At 45.5% G+C, this 27,262-nt stretch overlaps 2 protein-coding genes across 2 annotated transcripts; one reads left to right on the top strand and one right to left on the bottom strand.

Annotated features, from left to right (window-relative positions):
- The first annotated feature begins 14,795 nt into the window (after positions 1 to 14,795).
- Positions 14,796 to 18,290, top strand: LOC123122630 (B3 domain-containing protein Os12g0591400). Its single transcript, XM_044542920.1, has 7 exons — positions 14,796 to 15,075; positions 15,168 to 15,298; positions 16,202 to 16,496; positions 16,580 to 16,770; positions 16,885 to 17,350; positions 17,454 to 17,656; positions 17,814 to 18,290. Exons 1-7 carry the CDS (start codon positions 15,048 to 15,050, stop codon positions 18,108 to 18,110), a joined length of 1,611 nt encoding a protein of 536 aa, XP_044398855.1. The 5' UTR covers positions 14,796 to 15,047; the 3' UTR covers positions 18,111 to 18,290.
- Positions 18,291 to 20,073: 1,783 nt separating this feature from the next.
- Positions 20,074 to 24,757, bottom strand: LOC123122629 (transcription termination factor MTERF2, chloroplastic). The gene is made up of 8 exons (XM_044542919.1): positions 24,188 to 24,757; positions 23,672 to 23,809; positions 23,313 to 23,558; positions 23,076 to 23,189; positions 22,770 to 22,952; positions 22,091 to 22,308; positions 20,996 to 21,468; positions 20,074 to 20,650 (listed from the first exon to the last, which is right to left on the bottom strand). Exons 1-7 carry the CDS (start codon positions 24,734 to 24,736, stop codon positions 21,159 to 21,161), a joined length of 1,758 nt encoding a protein of 585 aa, XP_044398854.1. The 5' UTR covers positions 24,737 to 24,757; the 3' UTR covers positions 20,074 to 20,650; positions 20,996 to 21,158.
- Between the last annotated feature and the right edge of the window lie 2,505 nt (positions 24,758 to 27,262).

Below are 27,262 nucleotides of genomic sequence, written 5' to 3'. Positions count from 1 at the left end.
TGTAAACATAGCAACTAACACTTACGAATTAGGACATCATATTAACGTATACTTCCTCCTTTCCTAAATATAAGTCTTTTTAGAGATTTCAATGCGGACTACAAAAGCAAAATGAGTGAATCTGTATTTTAAAATATGTCTATATATATCCGTATGTAATCCACCAGATATATAGTAGCACACATGGTGGAACGTCGTCTTTACTGTAGGAGTATATGCGATTGAACTTAGTATGCCTTTATGTGTGGCAACGTTTGATTTATTGCGACATCAACATCTCCTCTAGATCTGTTGCTTCTTTATATTTCCATGCAGCTTGTGTTGTTGAAGTTCAGTATGAATAACATTACAACTAGCAGTCGATTTATGGCTACATGCATCACTTTGATGTAGAGACCCGGGGTTATTCTCCTTTTCCAAATAAAAAAACTAGCAATTGATGACCTTGCGAAATGCACATGCCTTAAATGTTGTAGAAACGTGAAGCAAGTCTTTGTTGATGCAAAACTGTGATGCTTTCAGCTGTTAGAGCATCTCCAGCCGCACCTCCAACGGCCCCTCAGGCGACTTTTTCTACGCCGGCGCCGAAAAAACGCCCTAGTCGCGCCCCCAGGATGCGGAAATCCGCCGGCTCGGCCCATTTTTGGGCCTGGCGATCACAGGCCGAACCCGGCGCACTGGGAGGCGCTCGGGGGCTCCGGCGCAAGGGAAAATCACGTCTGACCCACACCGTCAGGCGAAAAGTCAAGTCTTTCTTCCAGATTCGCCTCCCACCCCCCGCGCGCTCGGCCGCCAACCGGCTGACCCCGGCGCCGCCCACCGCCCGCCACCGCTAGATAGCTCATCCCCGCCGGAAAAAGAGCAGAGGTTTCGCCGAGGCAGCCCCTCCACCAGTAGCTGGGCGATTTTTCGGGCGTTTCCGGCTGCGGAAGGGCAGTGTAGCGGCGGGTACGCGCCCACGACGCCCGCAAGGTGTTCGGCGATTTGCCTGCCTCGGTAATGGACTCGTACGATGAGGAGGCGCTCGCCGTGCTACTAGAGAAGGAAGCCGAGGCCGACGTCCAGGAAGAGGAACATCTCATGGTCCTCGCCGCCCTCGCCGGCGAGCAATGAAAAGCCGTGGCGAGGTGGCTCGGCGCCGGGGCGTATGAAAGCAAGGAACCGGCATCGTCTCGAAGGCTACTGCATGCTCTACTCCGACTACTTCGCCGACGCTCCACTGCACGGCAACAAAACATTTCGGCGCCGTTACCGGATGAGCCGAAAGCTTTTCCTCAGGATTGTGAATTCCATCCAGGAGTTTGACAGCTACTTCAAGTGCAAGAAGGATTGCACTGCAAACTTGGATTCAGCTCGATCCAGACTTGCACGACAGCGATGAGGATGCTTGCATACGGAGCTCCCGGTGATTCACTCGACGACTATGGGCGCATGGCCGAGTCCACCACCATTGAGTGTTTCTACAAGTTCTGTCGGGCAGTGGTGGCAGTGTTTGGACCGCAATACTTGCGAACACCCAATGCGGAAGACACTGCTCGGATCCTAGCACAGAATGCAGCAAGAGGATTTCCTGGGATGCTTGGAAGCATCGATTGCATGCATTGGAAAATGGAAGAACTGCCCATTTGCTTGGCAGGGGATGTACAAAGGCGCCAAAGGCGGTTGCAGTGTGGTACTTGAGGCGGTGGCCACTGATAACCCACAAGTATAGGGGATCAATTGTAGCCTCTTTCGATAAGTTAGAGTGTCGAACCCAACGAGGAGCTAAAGGTAGAACAAATATTCCCTCAAGTTCTATCGACCACCGATACAACTCTACGCACGCTTAACATTCGCTTTACCTAGAACAAGTATGAAACTAGAAGTACTTTGTAGGTGTTGTTGGATAGGTTATCAAGAAAATAAAGAGCGCGTAAATAAAAAGTAGGGGTTGTTAAGGTAAAGAAGCAATAAAGTAAATATAGCGAGTGTGGAAAAGTGGTGGTAGGAGTTGCGAAATTGTCCCTAAGCAATTGACTACTTTACTGGACCGATAGCAAGTTTCATGTGGGAGAGGCCACTGCTAGCATGGCATCCCTGACTTGGAATTCTATGCACTTATGATTGGAACTATTAGCAAGCATCCGCAACTACTAAAGTTCATTAAGGTAAAACCCAACCATAGCATTAAGATATATTGGTCCCTCTTCAATCCCGTATGCATCAATTTCTATGCTAGGTTGAAGCTTTTGTCACTCTTACCCTCCAATACATAGTCCTATCAACATACAACTAACCCTATGGTGTGATCCACGCGCGCGCTCATATGATGGGCACCAAAGGACAACAACATAACCACAGGCAAATTAAATCAATCATAGCAATTCATCAACCACTGATAGGACAACGAAAATCTACTCAGACATCATAGGATGGCAACACATCATTGGATAATAATATGAAGCATAAAGCACCATGTTCAAGTAGAGGGTACAGCGGGTTGCGGGAGAGTGGACCGATGTAGATAGATGGGGGAAGGTGATGGAGATGTTGGTGAACATGGCGGAGGTGTTGGTGTAGATCGCGGTGATGATGATGGCCCCCGGTGGCACTCCGGCGCCACCGGAAGCGAGGGGGAGAGAGCCCCCCTCCTTCTTCTTCTTCCTTGACCTTCTCCCTAGATGGGAGAAGGGTTTCCCCTCTGGTCCATGGTCTCCATGGCGTGGGAGGGGCGAGAGCCCCTCCGAGATTGGATCTGTCTCTCTGTTTCTGCCTTCTCCCCTGCTGCCCTTTCACCGTTTTGTGTATATATGGAGATCCGTAACTCTGATTGGATTGAAACCTTCGCCCAGATCTTTTTCCAAAAATTAGCTTTCTTGCGGCCAAAGTAGAGCATCAACCGCCTTACGGGTGGCCCACGAGGGTCAGGGGCGCGCCTGCCTGGAGTGGGCGTGGGCCCCACCCTCGTGGCCACCTCGGGCACCGTCTCGCGTTGATTTTACTTCCCAAAAATCACAAATATTCCAAAATAATTCTCCGTCTGTTTTTATCCCGTTTGGAGTCCGTTTGATATGGGGTTTCTGGGAAACATAAAACATGGAACAAACAGGAACTGGCACTGGGCACTGGATCAATATGTTAGTCCCAAAAATAGTATAAAAAGTTGACAAAAGTATATGAAAGTTGAATAATATTGGCATGGAACAATCAAAAATTATAGATATGACGGAGACGTATCAGCATCCCCAAGCTTAATTCCTGCTCGTCCTCGAGTAGGTAAATGATAAAAAGGATAATCTTTGATGTGGAATGCTACCTAGCATAATCTTGATCATGTATCTAATCATGGCATGTATATTAAGACACGAGTGATTCAAAGCAATAGTCTATCATTTGACATAAAAAAATAATACTTCAAGCATACCAACCAAGCAATTATGTCTTATTGAAATAACATAGCCAAAGAAAGCTCATCCCTATAAAATCATATAGTCTGGCTATGCTCCATCTTCGCCACACAAAATATTCACATCATGCACAACCCCGATGACAAGCCGAGCAATTGGTTCATACTTTTTAACGCGCTTCAGCCTTTTCAACCCTCACGCAATACATGAGCGCAAGCCATGGATATAGCACTATAGGTGGAATAGAATATGATGGGGGTTATGTGGAGAAGACAAAAAAGAAGAAAGTCTCACATCGACGCGGCTAATCAACGGGCTATGGAGATGCCCATCAATTGATGTCAATGTGAGGAGTAGGGATTGCCATGCAACGGATGCACTAGAGCTATAAGTATATGAAACCTCAAACTGAAACTAAGTGGGTGTGCATCCAACTTGCTTGCTCATGAAGACCTAGGGCATTTGAGGAAGCCCATCGTTGGAATATACAAGCCAAGTTCTATAATGAAAATTCCCACTAGTATATGAAAGTGATAACTCAAGAGACTCTATATATGAAGAACATGGTGCTACTTTGAAGCACAAGTGTGGTAAAAGGATAGTAACATTGCCCCTTTTTCTTTTTTTCTTTTTTTTTCTTTTTTTTTGCGGGCTTCTTTGGCCCTTTTTTTATTTAGGCTTCTTTGGCCTCTCCCTTTTTTTGAATGGGGTAATGCTCTAATAATGATGATCATCACACTTTTATTTACTTACAACTCAATATTACAACTCGATACTAGAACAAAGATATGACTCTATATGAATGCCTCCGGCGGTGTACCGGGATGTGCAATGATCTAGTGTAGCAATGACATCAAAAAACGGACAAGCCATGAAAACATCATGCTAGCTATCTTACGATCATGCAAAGCAATATGATAATAAATGCTCAAGTCATGTATATGATAATGATGGAAGTTGCATGGCAATATATCTCGGAATGGCTATGGAAATGCCATGATAGGTAGGTATGGTGGCTGTTTTGAGAAAGATATAATGAGGCTTATGTGTGATAGAGCGTATCGTATCATGGGGTTTGGATGCACCGGCGAAGTTTGCACCAACTCTTGAGGTGAGAAAGGGCAATGCACGGTACTGAAGAGGCTAGTAATGATGGAAGGGTGAGAGTGCGTATAATCCATGGACTCACATTAGTCATAAAGAACTCATATACTTATTGCAACAGTTTATTAGCCCTCGAAGCAAAGTACTACTACGCATGCCCCTAGGGGGATAGATTGGTAGGAAAAGACCATCGCTCGTCCCCGACCGCCACTCATAAGGAAGACAATCAATAAATACCTCATGCTCCGACTTCGTTACATAACGGTTCACCATATGTGCATGCTACGGGAATCACAAACCTCAACACAAGTATTTCTACAATCCACAACTACCCACTAGCATGACTCTAATATCACCATCTTTATATCGCAAAACTATTGCAAGGAATCAAACATATCATATTCAGCGATCTACAAGTTTTATGTAGGGTTTTATGACTAACCATGTGAATGACCATTTCCTGTCATCTCTCTAAATAGATATAAGTGAAGCAAGAGAGTTTAATTCTTTCTACAAAAGATATGCCCACGCTCTAACAAATATAAGTGAAGCAAAAGAGCATTCTACAAATGGCGGTTGTCTAAGTGAAGAGAAACAGGCAATCCAAACTTCAAATGATATAAGTGAAGCACATGATGCATTCTATAAAGCCATACTCAAAAGATATAAGTGAAGTGCAAAGAGCATTCTACAAATAAACCAAGGACTATCTCATACCAGCATGGTGCATAAAAGAAAAGTGAAAACTAAATGCAAAAGACGTTCCAAGATTTGCACATATCACATGAATGAAACGAATCCGAAAACATACCGATATTTGTTGAAGAAAGAGGGGATGCCTTCCGGGGCATCCCCAAGCTTAGACGGTTGAGTCTCCTTGAATATTTACTTAGGGTGCCTTGGGAATCCCCAAGCTTGAGCTCTTGCCTCTCTTCCTTCTTCTCACATCGAGACCTTCTCGATCATCGAACACTTCATCCACACAAAACTTCAACAGAAAACTCGGTAAGATCCGTTAGTATAATAAAGCAAATCACTACTCTAAGTACTGTTGCAAATCAATTCATATTTTGTTTTTGCATTATGTCTACTGTAATATAACTTTTTCATGGCTTAATCCACTGATATAAATTGATAGTTTCATCAAAACAAGCAAACTATGCATCAAAAACAGAATATGTCTAAAACAGAACAGTTTGTAACAATCTGAACAGTCACCATACTTCTGATACTTGAAAAATTCTTACAAAATTAGGAAAAATAAAAACAATTTATAGAAAGACAGTGCAAAAAGAATAAAAACTATTTGACGTTCCAGTAAAAAATTAAAAATCTCGCACTACAGCCAAAGTTTCTGTCCTGCACCGCACAAACCAACAAGCATTGTAAACATCCTAAAGGCAAACCTTGGCACATTATTTTTATTTCTAAACTTTATAAAAGCACACAACAGAAATAAATGACTCTCTAAAACTTCCGGGTTGTCTCCCTGGCAGCGCTTTCTTTAAAGCCATTAAGCTAGGCATATAGTGCTCAAGTAGTGAATCCACCCGGATCCCAAGGTATATCAAAGCCAATTTTAATTAGCAATGATTTGTAATTTAGTAGTGAGCACAAAGCAACATATATCAAGCAATGACGAAGTCTAACTCTCTTCCTATGCATCGCCATGTCATAAAAGAACAATTCATGCACACATAGTAAAGGCCAATGCATAGTATAAACAGTTTCTTGCAATTTTATCGTATTGGAAACATAGAGAGGTGGAGATGTGGTTCCTCTCTCATAATAATTGCAAGTAGGAGCAGCAAGCACATGCATATTATATTCATTAAAATCATCATGTGCAACGGTAAAAGGCAACCCATCAATATAATCCTTAATAAAAGCAAACTTCTCCGATATAGTGTAGTCGGGAGAATTCGAAAAGATAATAGGACTATCATGCGTGGGTGCAATAGCAACAATTTCATGTTTAACATAAGGAACTATAGCAAGTTCATCTCCATAAGCATAATTCATATTGGCATCTTGGCCACAAGCATAGCAAGCATCATCAAAAAGGGATATTTCAAGAGAATCAACGGGATCATAATAGTCATCATAGCAATCATCCTTCGGTAAGCACGAAGGGAAATTAAACAAAGTATGAGTTGAAGAGTTACTCTCATTAGAAGTTGGGCACGGGTAGCTAATCCGCTTTTCCTCCTTTTGTTCTTCGCTCTCCTCCTCATCTTTTTCATCCAATGAGCTCACAGTTTCATCAATTTCTTCTTCCATAGACTCCTGCAAAATATTAGTCTCTTCTTGGACAGCGGAGTAGTTCTCAATATATGTTTCAACATAGGTATTAGCATAATTATCATAACAATATTTAAGTATGGCAAAATTTTCAGATTTGTAAAGAGTAGCACCATACTTTTCAATCAAAGAAGCAATTTCATAAGCACCCTTAAAAGCAACAAATTCTTCAATTTGTTGAACATCATAGTAATTATAAACACCCTTAGCATACGAAGATAAGATTCCATTATCAATAAACTCACATTGGTAGGGAATGTGTTTCTTAGGGTTTTCAGAACAACAAGTAAAATCATATAAATAACATAAATTCCAAGCATAGCATTGCAACCGATGAATTTGACCCAGCAAAAGTTTCCCTTTTTCAGATATACGGTGTCGCACATAACAAGCATGCTCATCTAAAGATTTTCCCTCAACTAAGCTGGTTGGGGTTTCAGCACGAGCACAAAGGGATCGAAGATGATCCAAGTAAAAAGCTTCAGGAGTGTGATAGATTTTGAGTGGTTCTTCAACCATTGGTTCAGTAGGTACAACTAATTTTTTTGGTATTTTGCGTTTCCTACCCATAACTAAAGATAGAAAACAACTAAGAACAGCAAATAAAAATTACTTAGTGATAAAGCAAACAAGCACACACGAGAATATTCACCCCACGCTATTGCTCCCCGGCAACGGCGCCAGAAAAAGGTCTTGATAACCCACAAGTATGGGGGATCAATTGTAGCCTCTTTTGATAAGTAAGAGTGTCGAACCCAACGAGGAGCTAAAGGTAGAATAAATATTCCCTCAAGTTCTATCGACCACCGATACAACTCTACGCACGCTTAACATTCGCTTTACCTAGAACAAGTATGAAACTAGAAGTACTTTGTAGGTGTTGTTGGATAGGTTAGCAAGAAAATAAAGAGCGCGTAAATAAAAAGTAGGGGCTGTTAAGGTAAAGAAGCAATAAAGTAAATATAGCGAGTGTGGAAAAGTGGTGGTAGGAGTTGCGAAATTGTCCCTAAGCAATTCACTACTTTACTAGACCGATAGCAAGTTTCATGTGGGAGAGGCCACTGCTAGCATGTCATCCCTGACTTGGAATTCTATGCACTTATGATTGGAACTATTAGCAAGCATCCGCAACTACTAAAGTTCATTCAGGTAAAACCCAACCATAGCATTAAGATATATTGGTCCCCCTTCAATCTCGTATGCATCAATTTCTATGCTAGGTTGAAGCTTCTGTCACTCTTGCCCTCCAATACATAGTCCTATCAACATACAACTAACCCTATGGTGTGATCCACGCGCGCACTCATATGATGGGCACCAAAGGACAACAACATAACCATAAGCAAATTAAATCAATCATAGCAATTCATCAACCACCGATAGGACAACGAAAATCTACTCAGACATCATAGGATGGCAACACATCATTGGATAATAATATGAAGCATAGAGTACCATGTTCAAGTAGAGGGTACAACGGGTTGCGGGAGAGTGGACCGCTGTAGATAGATGGGGGAAGGTGATGGAGATGTTGGTGAAGATGGCGGAGGTGTTGGTGTAGATCGCGGTGATGATGATGGCCCCCGGTGGCACTCCGGCGCCACCGGAAGTGAGGGGGAGAGAGCCCCCCTCCTTCTTCTTCTTCCTTGACCTTCTCCCTAGATGGGAGAAGGGTTTCCCCTCTGGTCCATGGTCTCCATGGCGTGGGAGGGGCGAGAGCCCCTCCGAGATTGGATCTGTCTCTCTGTCTCTCTCTGTTTCTGCCTTCTCCCCTGCTGCCCTTTCACCGTTTCGTGTATATATGGAGATCCGTAACTCCGATTGGATTGAAACCTTCGCCCAGATCTTTTCCCAAAAATTAGCTTTCTTGCGGCCAAAGTAGAGCATCAACCGCCTTACGGGTGGCCCACGAGGGTCAGGGGCGCGCCTGCCTAGAGTGGGCGTGGGCCCCACCCTCGTGGCCACCTCGGGCACCGTCTCGCGTTGATTTTACTTCCCAAAAAATCACAAATATTCTAAAATAATTCTCCGTCCGTTTTTATCCCGTTTGGACTTCGTTTGATATGGGGTTTCTGCGAAACATAAAGCATGCAACAAACAGGAACTGGCACTGGGCACTGGATCAATATGTTAGTCCCAAAAATAGTATAAAAAGTTGCCAAAAGTATATGAAAGTTGAATAATATTGGCATGGAACAATCAAAAATTATAGATACGACGGAGACGTATCAGCCACATAGGACCTCTGGATTTCGCACTCCTTCTTTGGTATGCCAGGAACTCACAATGATATCAACATGCTGCAGTGCTCCCCTGTCTTTGCCAAGCTTGTTGAAGGTCATTCTCCTCCGGTGAGCTTCGAGGTCAATGGGCGGCACTACAACAAGGGGTACTACCTAGCTGATGGCATCTATCCGAGATGGTCGACATTTGTGAAGACTATCTCAAACGCTGTGTCAGGAGGCAAGAAGTCCCACTTTGCCAAGGTGCAGGAGGCTTGCAGGAAGGATGTCGAGAGGGCATTTGGTGTGCTCCAATCTCGATTTGCTGTTGTCCGGTACCCTGCTCAGACCTGGTCGAAAGATCAAATGTGGGAGATCATGACTTGATGTGTCATCTTGCACAACATGATCATCGAGAGCGAGCAGGAAGAGCCGGTGTTTGACACTGAACCATACTACAGGCAGGGTCCTCTAGCCGAAGTTGATCACCAGCTACCGGCAACCTGGACTGCCTACCTCAGTATGCGTCAGGAGATCCGAGACCCACAGGTGCATCATCAACTGCAGCAGGATCTGGTGGAGCACCTATGGAGGATCAAGGGCGACGCCTAGCTCGACATGTGATGACATATGAGTTTTTATTTATTGAACTATATATATTTTGTATTGAACTATTTGTCGTTGCACTATTTTGTTGAATTATTTGATTTTCTGTGATGAACTATGTGATAAAAAAATTATTTATGTTGAGAATTCAACACCGAACCACACCGAATGTGGGCCGTTTATCGCCAATATTGGGCCATTGTTCTATTTATCTAGGCCGAAAAGCGGCCGCGAATGGGCCGATATCGGCGCCTGGGGGCGACGGCTGGATGCCCAACCACCCCCAGCGCCGATTCTACTGCCGGCTCGCCTCCAGGCGGGGATTTTTATGCCTCCTGGGGGGCGGCTGGAGATGCTCTTAGGCTGATCATAGAGATTTTGCAAGCGATTAGCCTCGGCCTACCACGGCGTCTTCGGGCTATCGCGGCGTCCGCGAGCGCCCCTCCGGCGCGTACTATGCTGAGATCCGGTCCGGCGACGTCCGCCTCGGCCTCGGCACGTTCGAGACCGCGCACGAGGCCGCCTGCACGTACAACGCGGCGGCATGGCGCCTAGTGAGGCCTCGCGCGCAGCTAAACTTCCACGACGTCTATAGGCGCGAGCAGGCGCAGGCCGTCGCCCCTCCGCCTCGTCTGATAACAGACCAGGACCGTGAGGAACACCATCGGCGGCAGCGCCGCCTCCTCATCGCCGAGGAGGACGAGCGAGCCATGGCGGAGTGGCGCCGGCGCCACCGGAGAACGTCGCCAACGAGCACGCCTTCTGGGCGGAGAGGACGGCAAGGCGCCGTGCAGAGCGGGCGGATCGGCGGAAGGCACTGGCCATATCGAGTGCGATCTCGTTAACGCCGGTGGGAAGTCGTTCTTCTCGTCAGACAATGATCGTTGGGATGACGTGTGGCTCTCTACCTAGGACAACACCAGCGAGGGTGATGAGGACGACTCGGAGTAGGTTCCAGTTGCACCGTAGTTTTTATTGTTGCACCGTAGTTTTTATTGTTGCACCGTAGTTCTTTTATCTATCTATGCTATGAACTATGTAAAATATCTATGTATCGTTTTTGTCTATGCTGAACTATGTACGTTTTATCTATGCACCGTAGTCCAGAGTGTTTGTGCGAGAGCGCGCGCTGCATTTTAGCGTGCCTGCTGGAGCTACGTGCGCGCGCTAAATTTACCGCGGCCACTGGAGCCAGCACTCCCCGCCGCGCCAAACCAGGCGATTGGCACGCTGCAAACTGTTTTTTAGCGCGCCGCGCGTTGGGCGGCTGTTGGAGATGCTCTAATACACCGCATGCATGCATGAAAACCGAGTGGAGAAGTAGCTAAATGTCATTATGACTACATGCATGCAAGTATTAAACAAGTCTCTAGTACAAGAAAAAATCATTAATTTTTTGCCTCAATTACTGTTGGTGGCCTTGTGTAGATGAAAAATGTATATTCCATAGTGGCCTTGTATAACTAAATGAAGGGAACGAGTGTGCAGTGAGAATAGAGGAGGAAAGATGATAGTGGAGGGAACGAGTGTGGAACGATAGATTAACTCATTGCTCACCTAGCTGCGAGTACGACGCCGACGGTGAGGGCCCCTCCGCCGTTGATGGCTCATCCAAGCTGGGCAGCGGTTTCAGGCGGTGGTGCGGCTCCAGTCGTGCGGTTTCCCGGTAGCAGACATCACCCATGGGCGTGCTGGATGGCGGAGGAGGTCGATCTACTGGTCCAACCTGGGATGGGCATGAATTTGCCAGCGAATGCTTGGTTCGGCCTCTGCCAGAACCGTCAATAGCGGCACCCGCAGGCGTTGTTACCTCATTGGGAGTGTTGTGGGGCGATTCGCATTCCTTATATGCCCCAGGGGGGCCTAGATTCGGGCTTTCCGGATCGGATCATGGCGAGGTTCCTGCATCGTCACCCTCATGGGGGCATTATCTTTGGGGTTGTACATCGGTTGGAGGGACAAGTGTTCCGCTTGGTGGTTGGGTGCAGATCTCCTATGTTTTTCATGCGGTGATCAAGGTGGAGCGGTGTGCCATCTACGGTATCAACGACGACGAGTCTTGACGGCAAGATGTTGCGGGGTCTCGGTGCTGGATAACTTTTGATGGGCACGCACAGGAGGCTGGCACTGTCCGGCGCCGTGGTGGCACCGAGGGGAGAAGGGTCTGGCAAGATTAGTGTATTGACTGCTCCTGAAGATGGGACTATGGAAGAAGATGGTGACGAGTTCTACAGCATGTGCATGCGGTACACGCTTAGGTTCTGCTATACCGGTTGGTGCTCCTGGCTAGCCGGCGGGCGGCTTGGTGTGCGTGGCGCGAGGTTAGGGCACATCATCAGTCTTGTAGGTAGGGCGGCAGTATTCACCAGAAAGGTGTCTTTGGGTTGATCTATGTGTTTACTTTGTAAGGTTTTGTTAAATAATGTAATAAAGATGGATGTGTACATCGCTCGATGCAGAGACCGGGATAATCCTGCTTTTCGCATAAGAAGGAATAAAAAGACGCATCACAATGAAACAACCATCCCGAATTGATCCGATAAATGCATATGGGTAAGAAATAAAGTGGGTGATACCAATTCCCATGTAACAAAATAAAGTGTAAAGGTGTTTTTACAATTTGCCGAAACAGAGCAGAGCAGCTCCTCCTCTGTTTTTACTTGCTAGGGCCGCTAGCTGCATGCAATGCATGCTCTGTTTCCTTGGACGGCAAACGAGCTACTCTACGAAATTCGTAATTGTGTCGGCCGAGCGCAGGGTGCTCCATATCGCAGGGTTGGGTTTTGTGATCGGGTCACAGAGGCCCTACTAAGTTCAAAAAATATCTCGTATAGGTTTGTCTTCAGTAGGGTATATCACAGAGGCCAATCCATCAGTCCTCGAAACTTGTTTCGCCACATGAGCGGCGTTGGGACTTTAAGAAGATCCACATGCATTTGTACGATATATGGATACTGACATTATTACTCAAGATCCACTAAATCAAGCTACGTTAAATTCGCAACACTGCTCCTTGTAACTTCATCTCCTCGAGACCACTACACCTCTCTGCAACTTCATCGATCCTCAGTTCCATGCACCGTTCATGGCTGCACTGTCTTTCAGTCGTATCCTATTTCCTTCTCTGCTCTCATTCCACACTCATTCTCAATACGATAGCACCTTACTCTGTGTGCCACAAGGAGGTCAAAACCTTGATAGGCATCTATTCTCTATGATTCATCAATCAAAAATAGTAGCACGTCATGTTCATGTATCCGGATGCACAGTTTACCTACGTTCTTGATGCTCGAGAGTAGGAGGCGCCGGGAGTTTCAGAATAGCGAACGGTTTTGATGCGACATGAATGTACACATGAAGATCTTCGAGCCAACAAGCTAGGGATCGGCTTCTTAATCACTGTAGCACATGGGGTGACACCCGAGCAATCATGCTAGCTCATAGATTGCCTTTTTATTTTCATCAGAGAAAGGGATTCACACAAAGATCTTGTAGAAGAATTCAATATTGTACGATCACTTTTTTTCCCTTCTGAAAGTAAATAATTGTGTTCAACATCTCTGCAAGTACTAAGAGATAAATAATTCACCAAGCCCATTAGGTTTCACGATCTTCATCATCCATCAGCAGGAAGATAGTAGTACAATGTGTTCAAATACCTTGATGCATGAATAATTAGGGGAAAATTGCGAGTGCTCGGTTGCTCTGTTTCCGCTGCACCCAGAGTTGGTTTATCGAGAAGCTGCGTCCGGATTGAAGTGGCGGCTGCCGAGAAGTCGCGTCGGTCAGCGCCGCCCTCCGTCCGGTCACATTGTGCGGCATCAATGCCGGCCACTTCGTACTCTAGGACGGCATGAATGCGGCGCGGTAAGCAGCGTGTGCATAAAAAAAAAGCACGGAAGGGGCGAGTGGGGGGTTTGGGTGGGCCACTGTGGTCAGAAGCGGGCTTGGGAACGGTCTGGACGCTCGCAAAGCTCCCCACGTTTGTCTCCGGTTACGAGAGAAAGTACATCCGGAGCGTGCCGTGGACCAATACAGACCCATGTTGGATGGTTTACAATACGGTCCGAACATATGCGGGAGGTTTGAGGATCGCCAGTGAAGATGCCCTTAGAGCATCTCTAGCGGATTCCGTATACCGCCGTCCTTCAAATTTTGTTTACAGTGTCCCGTAAACAATTTTTGCTGGACGATGGAGGGATCGGCAATACAGATCCCGGCTAATTCTTACTCATTTAAAATATCTAGTTCGCGCCATAGATATCATCCTAGCATAATTCGTCATACAACTAAGATAGTTCCACACATAGCACACCCATAGATAGTTCAAACTTAAAGTACTAAAACTAGATGATTCATACTAGCATCTACTCCTCGCCGTTGTCACGCGGAGATGCCTTGCAGGGCGGGGGCTCGTTGCTGTGCAGCGTGTGGTAGATCAGCGTGCCGGAGATGGTTTGTTGGAGCTGATACTCCTCCCGGAGTGCCAGCAACTGCATGGCTACAGCCGCATCTCCGGTGGTGGCAGCGGCCTTCGCCTCCCACCACGCGCGCTTGGCCGCCCGTGGGCGCTGGATGGCCGGGTCGAACAACCACCCGAGGCGACGGAAGCTCGCCCACGCCCTCGCTCCGGCGCTATAGGGCTTCACGGCATGGAGGCGTGCTGCCTCCCTTTGCCTGTCCGACACCAGAGGGCGGAGGGCAGAGGGAGCAGCCGTCGGCCTCGTCGTCGTTACGACGACCCCCCCCCCCCCCCCCCTCCCCGCCGCCGCCGTCACGCCCTGCACCCGCGAACGCCATTGCCGCCATGATCCGGTGGTCGGGGGAGCCGGAAATTGCTGCCGGAGGGCTGGATTTTGCGACGGAGATGGATGCGAGGAATGACGGATAGGAACCCTAAAATTATCATGCGCCAGCATATATACCGGAGTGCCGGTCGGTACGGACCACCCGTAAAACATTTACAGGCCGGGCCTCATTTGTAGGATCTACGTGGGCCTTTTTTTGTCATCTCGTATAATGTCCGGAAAAACGCAGTTCGCAGAGTTATAGTGGATGTGCTAGAGATGCTCTTAGGAACCACCACGGTACGCGAGCATCACCTCACGCATCTCTACCTGTGTCTGTGTGTGCTGCATTGTATCCACCTATCTACCGCGGTAGGTCAAATAATTGAGGAGCCTCCCAATCCCAAGCAAAGCAAAAGACGGAGGGAGAGAGGGAGAGAGGGAGGAGGGGTGACGCGTCGGGCGCTCAGTGGCCACCGGCCGCAGTTTACCTTTCGGGCTTGGGAGGGAGCTCGCTGCGCTGCGCGCTTCACCCACACCCTCGGGCCCCAGTACGATCAATCAACCAAAGAAAAGAAGCACATTGGGGTCCGTCGGCGACGCAGGCAGCGGCGGACCGGGCACCGGCGCGGCGGCGATCCATGGACATGGGCGAGCTCTTCAACCCAGGTGAGCTGACCTGCCACCAACTCCCCGTCCATGGACATTCGCCGCCTTTTCTTGACACGATCTGCGGTCGCCGTGCGTGCGTCCATGTCCAGGCTGCGGCGGGGCGGGCGGCGCCGGCTGCGACTGCGGTGACTGCGAGGAGTGGAGGCGCTACTGCTACTGGAACCACGACCACGGCACCAAGCAGTTCCTCCTCTTCGCCTCCGACGACAAAGATCATCTGGTCTGGTCACAACCCCTCCTCCTCCTCCTTCGATCCATTCAGTTTCCTCTGTACATTTCTTGCGACGCCAAGGGTTCAATTTCAGAGTTTTTTTTTTGTGGGTGCTCAAGATTTCGCTGACAAAAATGTTAAATTTCATCAAAATGTTGCTGTGTGACGGATGCTAAAATCTGCCTGGGATAAAATTTGTTTCACAACATATGGATGAAGAAAAGGTAGCAGGAGGAAGAACACTCTGTACTACTATATGTGCCATTTCAAACTGTTTATTGGTCAGTACTGCAAGTGGGAAATTCCGATGCTCCTAGAAAGGGGTTTTCATGATTATTTGGGGGTGCTCAAAATTTCACTGAAAAGAATGCTTACTGTCTTTCTTAGCTATGTTGTGTGCCTGTAGTAGATGGTGTATACACGATAGAATTGAATTGCTTCAGGGTATTTTACTTGGAAGAACTGACTCACAACATATGAAGAGGAAGCAGCAAAACAACTACTCACTCTGCACATGTGTGTTGATACTGCAAGTGAAGCTAGCTAGTAGTAGCTCTTGTGATTTAGTACACTACTGCCTGCGTGCGAACCACTTGTGGAGATAATTACTACTAGTACTGAACACTGCCGATGCACTACATATCATGAGTCCGCTATTTATAAATTAATTAATGTTCACCAAAAATGACAATTTGGTAATTAAATCGTCTCATTTAAATGTAAACTTGAACCGTTCAGCCTATAATGTGTGTTCCGGGCATACGAGTCTTTGCTTTGTTTGTTTTCCGCATCCTCTGCTAGTGCATGCAATCTGAATTGTCTGGTCTGCATTTCCTGCATATAGTGTGAAACTCAGTGCCCACAGACGCTGAAACTTATATCTGACTCTAACCAAAGTGAATCTTCTGACAGTGCATACCGTGGGAGGTCTCAAGCCAGCTGAGAGATATGATCCCCGACTCCGAGCCTATCAAACTTGAAACTCCTGATGGTCGCACGTACAGTGTTAAATTCTTCAAGTTCGGCCGGATAACTCTTACGACTGGGTGGCGGGGCTTTGTGGATGCAAATCACATAGAAGAGAACAACCCCATGTTGTTCGTGTACCGTGGGAATTCAACCTTTAAGGTTCAAATATTCAATTCATCCGGCCGCGACAAGTTTTTGCCCTGTTCTCAACCACCTTGCAATCATCATGTGCTGAATGGTAAAGTGGATTAGAGTCTTCAAGTCTTAATGTTTTCTCTATGCTTTTGTGATTTTAATTGTAACATTTTTCTTGATGTGCAGAACAAGTGGTGCCTCATCCTGGACATGTTGATAGCTCAGCCCACTTTGGCTATACCATGTTGCCCGGGAGCTTTGTAACCAAAGCACAAGATGATAAATTGCTAGAATGGGCTAATACCATCAAGTCTGAATTTCCTCTTTTTGTGGCAGCCATGGACGAGAGCAATGTCAGCTTGAGCGACTGCCATGTTGTAAGTTGCATCATGTTTTCCCAAATCATTTTTTGGTTATGTTAGTTATTCTTTTCATGTTGATCAAGATTCTGTCTTTTAAACCTCGTCTCTCTTTTTTGGTACATGCTGCAGTACATACCACTGAGTCTTGTGGGCCAGTTCAAAGAGGAGGTTGTCAAGATTGTAGCCCTTGACAAGAGTATATACGTTGTTGGAGCAAAGAAGCACAATGAGGATCAAATCGTACTCCAATCTGGGTGGCATAGGTTTGTGGCTTCTCAGTGCATACAACAGAATGACTTCCTCATTTTCATAATTGAGGGGGAAGCTCGCCTCAAAGTTCTTGTCCTTGACCCAAGCGGTAGTGAGAAAACTTTTGCCATGGGAAACTCTTCCAATGCCCAAGAAAAGCCACCACTCCCACCTACAGTTACTAACCAGAGTTCTGACAATGAACTTACTGACCTGAGTTCTGATTATGAAGTCCTGGGAAAAGACACTACAACGTCAAGGAGGGAGCAGAGGCCGCTACGAAGCTGTCGTGCAAAAGCTGAGAAGATGGGTTCAACATCCTGCCCTTCTACTAAATCAGATCATAGTATTATAGTTGCCCTGTGCACTTCTTTCCATTTGCCATATTTTAGACTATCGACTTGTGGTTGTCGTATGCTCACCACAAGAAAATATGGCATGTTTTTCAGGACACAAAGCTGGCAACTCGAATGAAGCCGGTATAGAAGCTCCTATGCCCAACAAGTCCTACATAGTGCCCCAAGCAGGGGCGACGAAGCTAACTGTGCAACAGGAGGAGAAAGTTAAGGAGAAGGTCCGGGCGATTGGATCTGAATTCCCTGTCTTTGTGAAGGTGATGACGGCATACGATGTTTCGAAGATGGCACATCTGGTGAGTTCAGAACTTCAGATACCACGTGCAATATGCATAGTCCATTTCTCATCCAAAATTAAGCTTGCAAATTTTAGAACCATTTTCTTGTTGAATGAATCGTCGGCCTGAGAGAGATTGGATTGCCATCTTGACTGACGGGCTCTTCTGTGAACAGGCCTTCTGCATGGAGTATGCTTCGGCGTGTCGTCTCCCGCTCGAACAAACACCTCTCCTACTTAGGCTGGAGGGTAGCAATATGCGGTGGAGTAGCGCGCTGATGATCCAGCAAAATAATAATGTGAGGCGGATTTGCTCATTCTGGCAGGACATTGTCTCGCAAGCCGGGACGAAGGAGGGAGACATCCTCCTCGTCGAACTGGCAGGCAGGAGCAGCAGGAGGCTCAGGATGACGGTCCATCTGATCCGCAAGTCGGAATGCAGCTCTAGCTCTTGCTCTCAAGCATCTAGTTAGTGGTCTCTTTGTGTGCGGTCTCAAGAATGATGGATTTTAACTCAGCTGGTGTATGGATTGCTTCATGATTATTCTGAACAACCTGCAAGTCTCTAGTGTGTAATAGGAAACACTGAATCCTTGACCCACCTGTCCTAGTGCTGCTGCTGATTATTATTATTTTTTCTTGTTGATGACAGATTTCATTTTATTGCTGGTTTATTTATAACTAGCAAAAGGGCCCGTGCGTTGCAACGGGTCCATCTCTCTTTCAACATCATGATATCGAGTAGAAACGGCTCATCATGGCTCATAAACTTGGTGCAAATCTCTAACATTCTAAATATTAGCAGAACATTCTCATATGGATGTATTTTGTAGCTTACACTATTACACAATGTATGATACATCCTAGATTATGTGACTGAGTCATGTAATTTTCTTTTATGACCGGTTGTGGTCCATTCTCTTTAATGCACTATTCCAGCTGTGATTTTGATGTATTTTCTTTTCTTACAACTTTCAGTTATTTAGATTTAAATTGCAACCGTACAACTCCGACGAAATAAAAATGTCATATTATGTCAATCTGATTATATAGTGATTGATTATGCATTTTAGTGGAATCCATCGGTAAGGATACAAATCAGTTTTTACTTAAAATACTATTTAATTTAAGTAGGGTATATTACTTTGTATTAATTTTCTTTTATTCTGAAAACGCTTCTGCATGCAAGTTTGATCGATTATGATGTGTTGTTTATCAGTATAATATTTTTTTTATTTTGTAACTATATGTGTTGAATTGTTGATTCTGGCACATATCTTCTACTCTTTACCAATTATCGAGGGATTTTATGACTTAATATGCAGAAATAGATGGAGAAGTAAAAAAAACATAGCTGTCATGTAGCTGTGAGCCAAGAACGATTCATCTTGTAGCTATCCTTGTAGCATGTCTCCATACTCCCAAACGTGTCAAGCAGTTATTAGGTCTCTCTTCCTTGGCTTCATCGTTGTCCCTCGTTATCTCTCTCTCTGAGATCTAATCCGTTAGATCGTTTGAAATAGTTTGATTCCCGAGTCGCTCCTTGAGACCCTGAAACCTAAAAGACATATATAAATTAGAAGAATTTAATTTAAGATAGCAAGGTGGGACTATTTATAAATAGGCAAATTAACGGATTGGTGGGCTGATTTTATGTGCACACATAGGCCCACCAGGGGCGCCAGATAGGCCCAGCCGGGGACAGACGATGTCGGACTATTTCCTTATGTACCTAATCCTAAATCAGCATGCAATTGTGGAGTAGAGCAGCTGGATGCAGCCTTTGCGATGGAAGGTTTGATCCCCCACGCCGCCGGCACTATTTTTTTTGCCCCCTGAGTTGAAGGAAAATAAAAGTGGACCAGGCCCAGCACGGCGGCCGTGTGGCCCAACAGTTTTCGGACTTAAGGTGGCAAATTAAAGCGGCATATGTCCTCGAATTAGTACCACCTCGTATATATATATATCTTCTTATTAAATTCAAATTGAAAGCGTAAAATCACAGAAAGAAGCGTATTGTGACGATGAACCCAAGGAGTCAATCCGTGTTTTATTATTAAATTAGGGAAAGATTTCTTGTTGATTTGGATGTGTCTCCACCTGACTAAATTTTCTTGAGCATTTGTGTTGTTCCCTACAAACAACTCATGTGTTATCTAAAGCATGTGTTGAGCAGGATCACAGCAACTTCTTCCGAGTACATACTGCATATGGAGTGTTGGGATTATTTTTCTTCAGTGAACCACACTGTCTAAACCTCATGCAAAGGATCAGAATGCATATAGTGAACTTGGGAATAAGGGCAAGTATGGACACGCAAAGAAAAGGTGTTTGTAGTACACATGCTGGTCATCTCAGTTCAGTTGCATATATTAATTATGTACTCGACGAAAGTTTGGTGATGCACAAGCTATATAACAGCATACAGCAGGCAGATCCAGTGAAATCTACAACTCTTTACTATCACAAATCCAATTACAGCACGTCCATGTATACAGTGAGTACAAAAGGGTAAAACTGTTGCAACAACAACAACAAAAAAGGCATCCGCGGCGAAACCGACCTTGCAACCTTCGCCTCTTCCTGCTTCCTATGCCTCAACGAGAAGCGCATACCAATCCACTGCACCAACAGAGCAGAGTTCCTGCTCCTGTCGGTTGGCGACGCACCAGATGTGAGAACCTTCCTCCAGATGCCAAGCACAAGAGTTGGGCTTTGCTGCTGACGCAGCGCTCTTGCTGATACAAGCAAGTGCAGCTTCACATATGTATGTATAGAAACAGAGGTAATATTTCAACAGTTGGTCTCTGTCGTCAATGGTGTCGGGTTTGGCCTTCAGTTCCTCAACTGGTCTCAAGGGGATATCCCAACGGACAAGGTCCAAAAATTTCCCAGAGAAAGAATGGTGCCGTGGCCATCCAATAATTCGTGCTGGTATTCAACTATTCATGCAAAGTTAGAGAGCATACTTCCTTTTTTCTCAAGTTGCAAACCAGACTTTATCATATAAGACCTGGAAAAATAATATGCCGAAACAAATTAACATACATGCCTAATAGGTATATCTGTGCATTAAATGACACCGAAAATACACGCTGGTTGAAAAAACTAAAACAAACAACATTGAAATGTCTGCAAATGAGGCCAGAAGAACACTGGAAAGTGGAAACCAGTATCTAAATGCAGTTCAGATTTTGGGGCTCTACTGATATGCAAAGTCAGCCATGAGTACTACTGAAGAACTTCTTTGCATGGTGAAAATTTGAGGCGTTTGTTACCTCGATTGCAAAAGTACTCCCCATCACGACAAACTGGTATTCTAACAATGAGTAAAGAAGAACACGACCAATACATGTACCTTCTGAATGTTGAAGACTCGAGAAGTGGCTTCCCATCTGTAAGACAGCTTCCCGGATCCAGATGGAATCATAAAGCTGTATAATCAGACACAGTAACATAGTCCGCTCTTGTTTCAAGTCTAGAAATTAACCACTTTTGCTTGACTGTAGAGGAGCCACAGGTCATGTTTCTATTCCAAGGTACTCTTCAGCAAAAAGCTCATTGTTTTTGGCAAGCATGTCTGTCAGACTGCAGTCTATGTTTCTACTCTTTATTATCCAAAACCGTGGCTTTATCCTCCCCTCAAGAGAATAGCTGAAGTACCTTGGATATTCCACAACCGCTTTAAGTGGTTTCTTCATGGTTTGCAATAGAAAATCAAGCTTTGGTTTCAGAACATGCTCAATACTGTACCCCAGAAGTGGGGAGAATCTAGAGATCATTGAGCAGACATCTTTCTTAGACAAGCCCTTCCCCAGAAAGTAATTCATTCTGTAAACATCAGAATTAACATTTACAAATTAAGACAACGTTTTAGCGTTACTAGCGAAAATCACATAATTAGACTTCAGGTAAGCAGCAAATAGTAAAACCAGCTATTGACTACAATGACTTGAGATCATAAGCACAGTTGATTCTATCTTGAACAACAACAACAAAGCCTTTAGTCCCAAACAAGTTGGGGTAGGCTACAGTTGATTCTATCTTGTAACTGGACATATTTCAAATGTTTTACCAATAGTGACGTGTTGGTGTAACTTGCTTAGCCAGTAGTTCTGATAGCAGATCTTTACATGAGGAGTAGCTGGGTCGCCGGAAACTTGAACACAGAGTTTTACTTGGGCACAGTTTTCTAATTGTTAGTTATGTCTCATCTGAAATTATGTGTTTATGTGCAAGGGTAATATGAAGCTCGGCGAAAATTAGGTGAAAACCACCCATAAAGGCCCTAACTAAATAAATATTGAGTGTAGGGTACCTGCCTGCCTAGTCTAACTACTCATAGCCAGATGAGCAGTGAGTTAACATCATTTACAAGTTTACAAGAACAATACACTTATCAACTGCATTGACTAAGACTTTGCAATAAAACCAAATGTCATTTTTGTCATACCTGGGGAGCAGTGTGCGATTTATGTCCAACAATAAAAGCTCTGGGTACTTCTTAATGATACGAGGAAGGTGACGCTCGGAAATACCAAAGTCAATAAGAAAGTCGATTTTCTTTTTGAGGGTATTCTCCACATCTGAAGCAAAAATTTCTGGAGAACGACAGACAATCTTTCCCACTGCTTTCTTATCGAAACCCATATCTTCAAAAAAGGAAACAACCTGGGACATGAGGCAGGGCGATTAGTACAAAGATAACCAGTTGCTGGAAGATATACATGTAAAAATATGACTCAAGATCATCCCTAAATATGGATCACAATGTAACTAAAAGACTTGCTCCGTGTAACAACTACATACTGACAGGAAAGTATGCTATGAACCTATGTCAACCATTTAGGACTAGAGGTTGGCCACACATTCATGCCTCCTAAGTCGTAATCCTAGCAATTTTTATTTGGAATAATTGGGCAACAATATAAAATTGCAAAACTCAAAATATAATGATGAAACCTATTATCGATGTCAACTTAACGTAACATGTATGATACTGACAAAAAAAAATATTTACTGACAATAGATTGTTATTTGCCAAAAGAAGAAAAAGAGCTAAAGCTAGGTAAAGAAGCTTTTCCACTACCAATGGAGTTTACACAAAAAGCAAAGCGAATGAATATACATACCTGCAAAAACTCGTTAGCTTTTCTCAGCAGCAACTGTGGACTTGATGTAAGAACAGGAACTACCATTTTCTTACTGATGCCCAGATCATCAAACAGCACCAGAATTGAGTTCATTCTTGTTGTTGAACAACCCAGAATGTGAGGCCAACTTTTGACAGCGGTACCAAGAAATGCACTGGAAATCTGAAAGCAAGAACCTGATTTACGAACACTATCGTATCCAATTATGATAGACTACAAACAAACACAGCATATAACAGATATCTTAAGCCATGTTGGCATAGTATGATTTTTTCCCCCAGTTACCTTTCTTCTGTTGAAGAACAAAAGCGCCTGCTTGTAGTTTTCTATCACACTTGCTGAAAGAATCCATGGATACTTCAACAACATCCGACCAATATATTCTTGTTCTATGCCAGCCTAGGAAAAAAAAGAATAATAATACATTACTGCACTTGTTGTCTAGAGAGAGAAAAAAATGCAGGTTCCAAAATCGTTCACAAACATAAGGATTCAGTTGAGAATCATGTACTTTTAGTATACCTTCTCCCAGGCATGAATCCTTCGCTTGATATCCTTTTCGACGTCAGAAAGCATAATAGGAGGAAATGCCAGCAGAACTGATGGAATCCTTGGCTTGGGAATTCCAATGTGTTTGAGGAAATCAATTAATGGCTTAAGATGATTCTCCTCTGAGCATCGAAGAAGCATTGGAAATGATTCGATGAGATATGGAAATGACACATCCCCATGTGCCAACATGCTCAGACCACCATGTCTGGCCTCCATCTGCAGTTATATTGTTTGAGAAACATAAAATTTCAAGAGACATTTAACGCCATGAAACTTTTATGAGGAAACAGTGATATGCTTTTACCAATCATTGGGACTGTGAAACTTACTTTTTCAAAAAATGACAGCGTACTCTGGAGTGCCTCATCTGCGGGTATTGACAAGTGCGCCATCATGCGCTTAGCATTCCGTCCGATTAGAGTTTCATAGCCACTGCTTGAAAACAGCATTTCCTTCAAGAACTTAGCCTATGCACGAATAAAAACCGTAAGCAACAAATGCTGCAACCTACTGAACATAAGATAGTAACAAATATTGCCACATTTGTCGAAAGAAACTTATCTGACACAGCCATAATCCATACTGTTAAAATATCAGAGATGCGATGCCATCATTTAGGAGTGTCAACGAAAATTTGCTACACATTTTCTAATTTGTATGCAGTAAATGGTTACATTAGATAGTTTGAATTTTTTACAGAACCGACTCAAGCAATGGTGCTTAGTAAGTTCCTAGTGGCGCAAGCTGTAAACTCTGTTTCTGTTCTAATACAGAGGTGATGTCCTAGATTGGGCAGCTTCCAAGATGGAACTTTGATTACATGAACGTATGCCATGGCCACTCACCCTGCGGATGAGCACGGGGAGGCCCTCGGCGGCGACGTAGGGCGCAATGAGCTTGGCGGAGGAGAGGCGCACGCCGAGGCTCTCGACGAGCGGGACGACGGCGCCGTCGCGCCGGCTCCGCCCCATGAAGTACACCTTCCTGCCGAACCCGAGCGCGCCCATCTCGGCGCCGGCGCGCGCGCCCGCCCCGGCGCTCCAGGACGCCCAGAGCCCGAGCTCGTCCAGCTCCCTGACGCCGTCGGCCAGCATGGCGGCGTACCCCGGCGCGCGCGCCGCGATGGCGGCCGCGTCCTCCGGCGACGCGCCGTGGTCCCGCAGCAGCTCGGCCACCGCCGCCTCCGCCTCGCGCGGGTCGCCGCGGGCGGAGGAGAGGGAGCTGGCGGCGTGGGCGGCTGCGGGGGCGGTGACGGGGCGGCGGCGCGGGATTCGGAGGCGGAGGCGGAGGCGGGGAGAGGCGCGGGGCGGGTGCGGCCGGACTGGAGGGGCTGGGGGGTTGAGGGGCGGGGTGGAGAGGAGCGCGGGAGTGGCAGCGAAGGTGGCCATGGCCATGGCGGAGGCGGAGCTGTTTGGCTTCAGAATTATCTTCTCTGCCTCCCTCCGAAGCCTGAACTCGAGGGAACACATTTCAGACGATTTTTTCCCCAGTAATTTCAGACAAATTTCAAGATTCAGACAAATTTGCAGAATTTCATGAAGATGGGGTCTAGAAAAATTTGCATTTCATGACATACTTATTCTGAGTTTTTTAACTGAAAAATTGAACACACAGGCACTTCGCATTCTTAAAAGTTCACCCAAAAAAAAAACTCACAGAAAAGACTATGATTATGCATTCTCAAGATTTGTCGAGCACCTGGAACAATTCAGACAGTAATATGATAAAATTGTGTTAAGAGAAAAACAATCGTTTTGAATATCATACGGAAACTAACATTCGGTGAAAACCGATGAAAACCACAAAAAAAAGATGTTTTGAAGTTTCAAAAAAACTGAAAAAAAAAGGGATGTTAAGAGGATGATGTTTTATTGCCACACAAAATTTTAACTTGAAAAGACAAAATCAGCGTTGAATAGTGCCGCTGAAAAAAATACGAGACGTTAAGAGAGCGATGTTTTCATTGAATATTGGTTTCGGTATGATATTCTTCCATGTTGTTTTTGCGCATGAATGTTTGTATCTTATTTTGTGCAGGATATATTCGATTGCAGTTTTGCATGAATTTCTTGCAGGTTAGCCATGTTATATAGATGTTTTGATTAATTTATAAGATGCACAAATAGGTAAGTCGTAAACTCTAACACTTGCGGTTGTGTGTACAAAATCAACTCCCTTTTGTTCGTCTCCCATTTGCGGAATCGTATGGCATCTCCAAAGGCGTGCATATGAAGTTATTAGCCGTCTGTATTTTGACATGTCGATGTCACCAAATTACCCGCCGAAAGCGAGGTGCTCAGCGACATCCGCCATTTGTCCCCTCCCCCCCCCCCCCTCCGAAATTTCCAAACGGACCTCAATTGACACAAAACTTGAAGCTGGCACATTCATATGACATAAATCAAATAATTAAACATACGACATAGTTGAAACATAAACTAAGCCTTACCTAATGGCTATTGAACAACCGCCCGAAGTTGTCGTGCAACTCAAAGGTGGTCGGGCGGCCACTATCGGCATCATCTTCGTCCGAGGAGGACCTACCCAATAATCGTTGTGGTTACCATTGTGCGTCCACAAAGAAAGGCTTTGGCCTTCGCGGCGCTCTCTTTTGCTTGTTGGCCCGTGTCGCGCTTCGAGCCCCGGAAACCCTTCTCCAGCGCGGTTTGGTTGGGTAACCGGTGGCGGTGGGCGTCACTTTCCTTCGTGTCTGAGACAAGGTGAGGGGCCATTCGACCGCGAGGTCCTGGTTTCGGAGGACCTCCGGCGCCAACACTAGATCACGCAAGGAGGACGTCGTGCAGCGAGACAAGGAGGGTGTGTCACGACATCTGCCATGGACCGCCATCGCAAGGCGGGGCGGAGGCGTGGACGGCAAGCGGTGGCCTGCGTCCGTCACCGACCACCGTAACGCCTCCTGGAGCATCCCCCCCCTCAAGCGCCCTAGAGCCTGGCTCGCTGGGAATGCTCGAATCGGTCGTTTTCCAGCGAGCCAGCCTGAGTTGGGCACAAAAGTGGGCATGGCGTACGCCGCGGTGCAGCGGGAAACGGGTGCAGAGATGGATGCAAAAGGAAATCGGCGAAGGCGGGATGGCGCAAAATCAGCCTCAGCCCACATTTACCCGGTCACCTCTTGCTTTAGGACAAGCCCTTCCTCACTTCTTGGCGCTGGCGGCGACTCAAATCTGCGCAAGCGGCGGCGGCATAACTCTTCGACAAGAGGAGCTACTTCTCCCCTTCTGCTTGGACTTTGTCTGGCCATCCTCGTCTCAGCCATGCCCTCCCCCCCGGTCCTCTTTGTCGGTTTCGAAGCTGGTAAGTGATAACCCACAAGTATAGGGGATAAGTTGTAGCCTTTCTCGATAAAAAAGAGTGTCGAACCCAACGAGGAGCTAAAGGTAGGATTTGTATTCCCTTCAAGTTCTATCGACCACCGATACAACTGTACGCGCACTTAACGTTCACTTTACATAGAACAAGTATGAAACTAGAAGTACTTTGTAGGTGTTGTTGGATAGGTTTGCAAGATAATAAAGAGTACGTAAATAAAAACTAGGGGTTGTTTAGATAAAGAAACAACTAAGTTAGTTTTAGTAGAGACCTTTTTGTCACAAGAAAGTTACTTGTCCCTAGGCAATCGATAACTAGACCGGTAATCATTATTGCAATTTTATATGAGGGAGAGGCATAAGCTAACATACTTTCTCTTCTTGGATCATATGCACTTATGATTGAAACTCTATCAAACATCAGTAACTACTAAAGATCATTAAGGTAAAACCCAACCATAGCATTAAAGTATCAAGTCCTCTTTATTCCCATACGCCATAACCCACTTATCCGTGTCTATGTTTCTATCACTCACGCAACGCAGACAATAAGCAAACCATGAACATATTGCAAACCCTACAGCAGAGATC

This window comes from Triticum aestivum, chromosome 5D, assembly GCF_018294505.1.
Source record: "Triticum aestivum cultivar Chinese Spring chromosome 5D, IWGSC CS RefSeq v2.1, whole genome shotgun sequence".
NCBI lineage: Eukaryota > Viridiplantae > Streptophyta > Magnoliopsida > Poales > Poaceae > Triticum > Triticum aestivum.
Note: the sequence above shows the minus strand (reverse complement) of the source record. Positions and strands in the feature narration are given on the sequence as shown.

Coding starts and splice junctions, on each gene's coding strand:
- LOC123122630 (XM_044542920.1), top strand. CDS start 15,048: ATGGACATGGGCGAGCTCTTCAACCCAG. Junction 16,497..16,579: donor CAATCATCATGTGCTGAATG/GTAAAGTGGATT, acceptor CTTGATGTGCAG/AACAAGTGGTGCCTCATCCT. Junction 16,771..16,884: donor GCTTGAGCGACTGCCATGTT/GTAAGTTGCATC, acceptor TACATGCTGCAG/TACATACCACTGAGTCTTGT.
- LOC123122629 (XM_044542919.1), bottom strand. CDS start 24,736: ATGGCCATGGCCACCTTCGCTGCCACTCCCGCGCTCCTCTCCACCCCG. Junction 22,953..23,075: donor TGTTCTTCAACAGAAGAAAG/GTAACTGGGGGA, acceptor TCTTGCTTTCAG/ATTTCCAGTGCATTTCTTGG. Junction 21,469..22,090: donor AATCGCACACTGCTCCCCAG/GTATGACAAAAA, acceptor TGATGTTTACAG/AATGAATTACTTTCTGGGGA.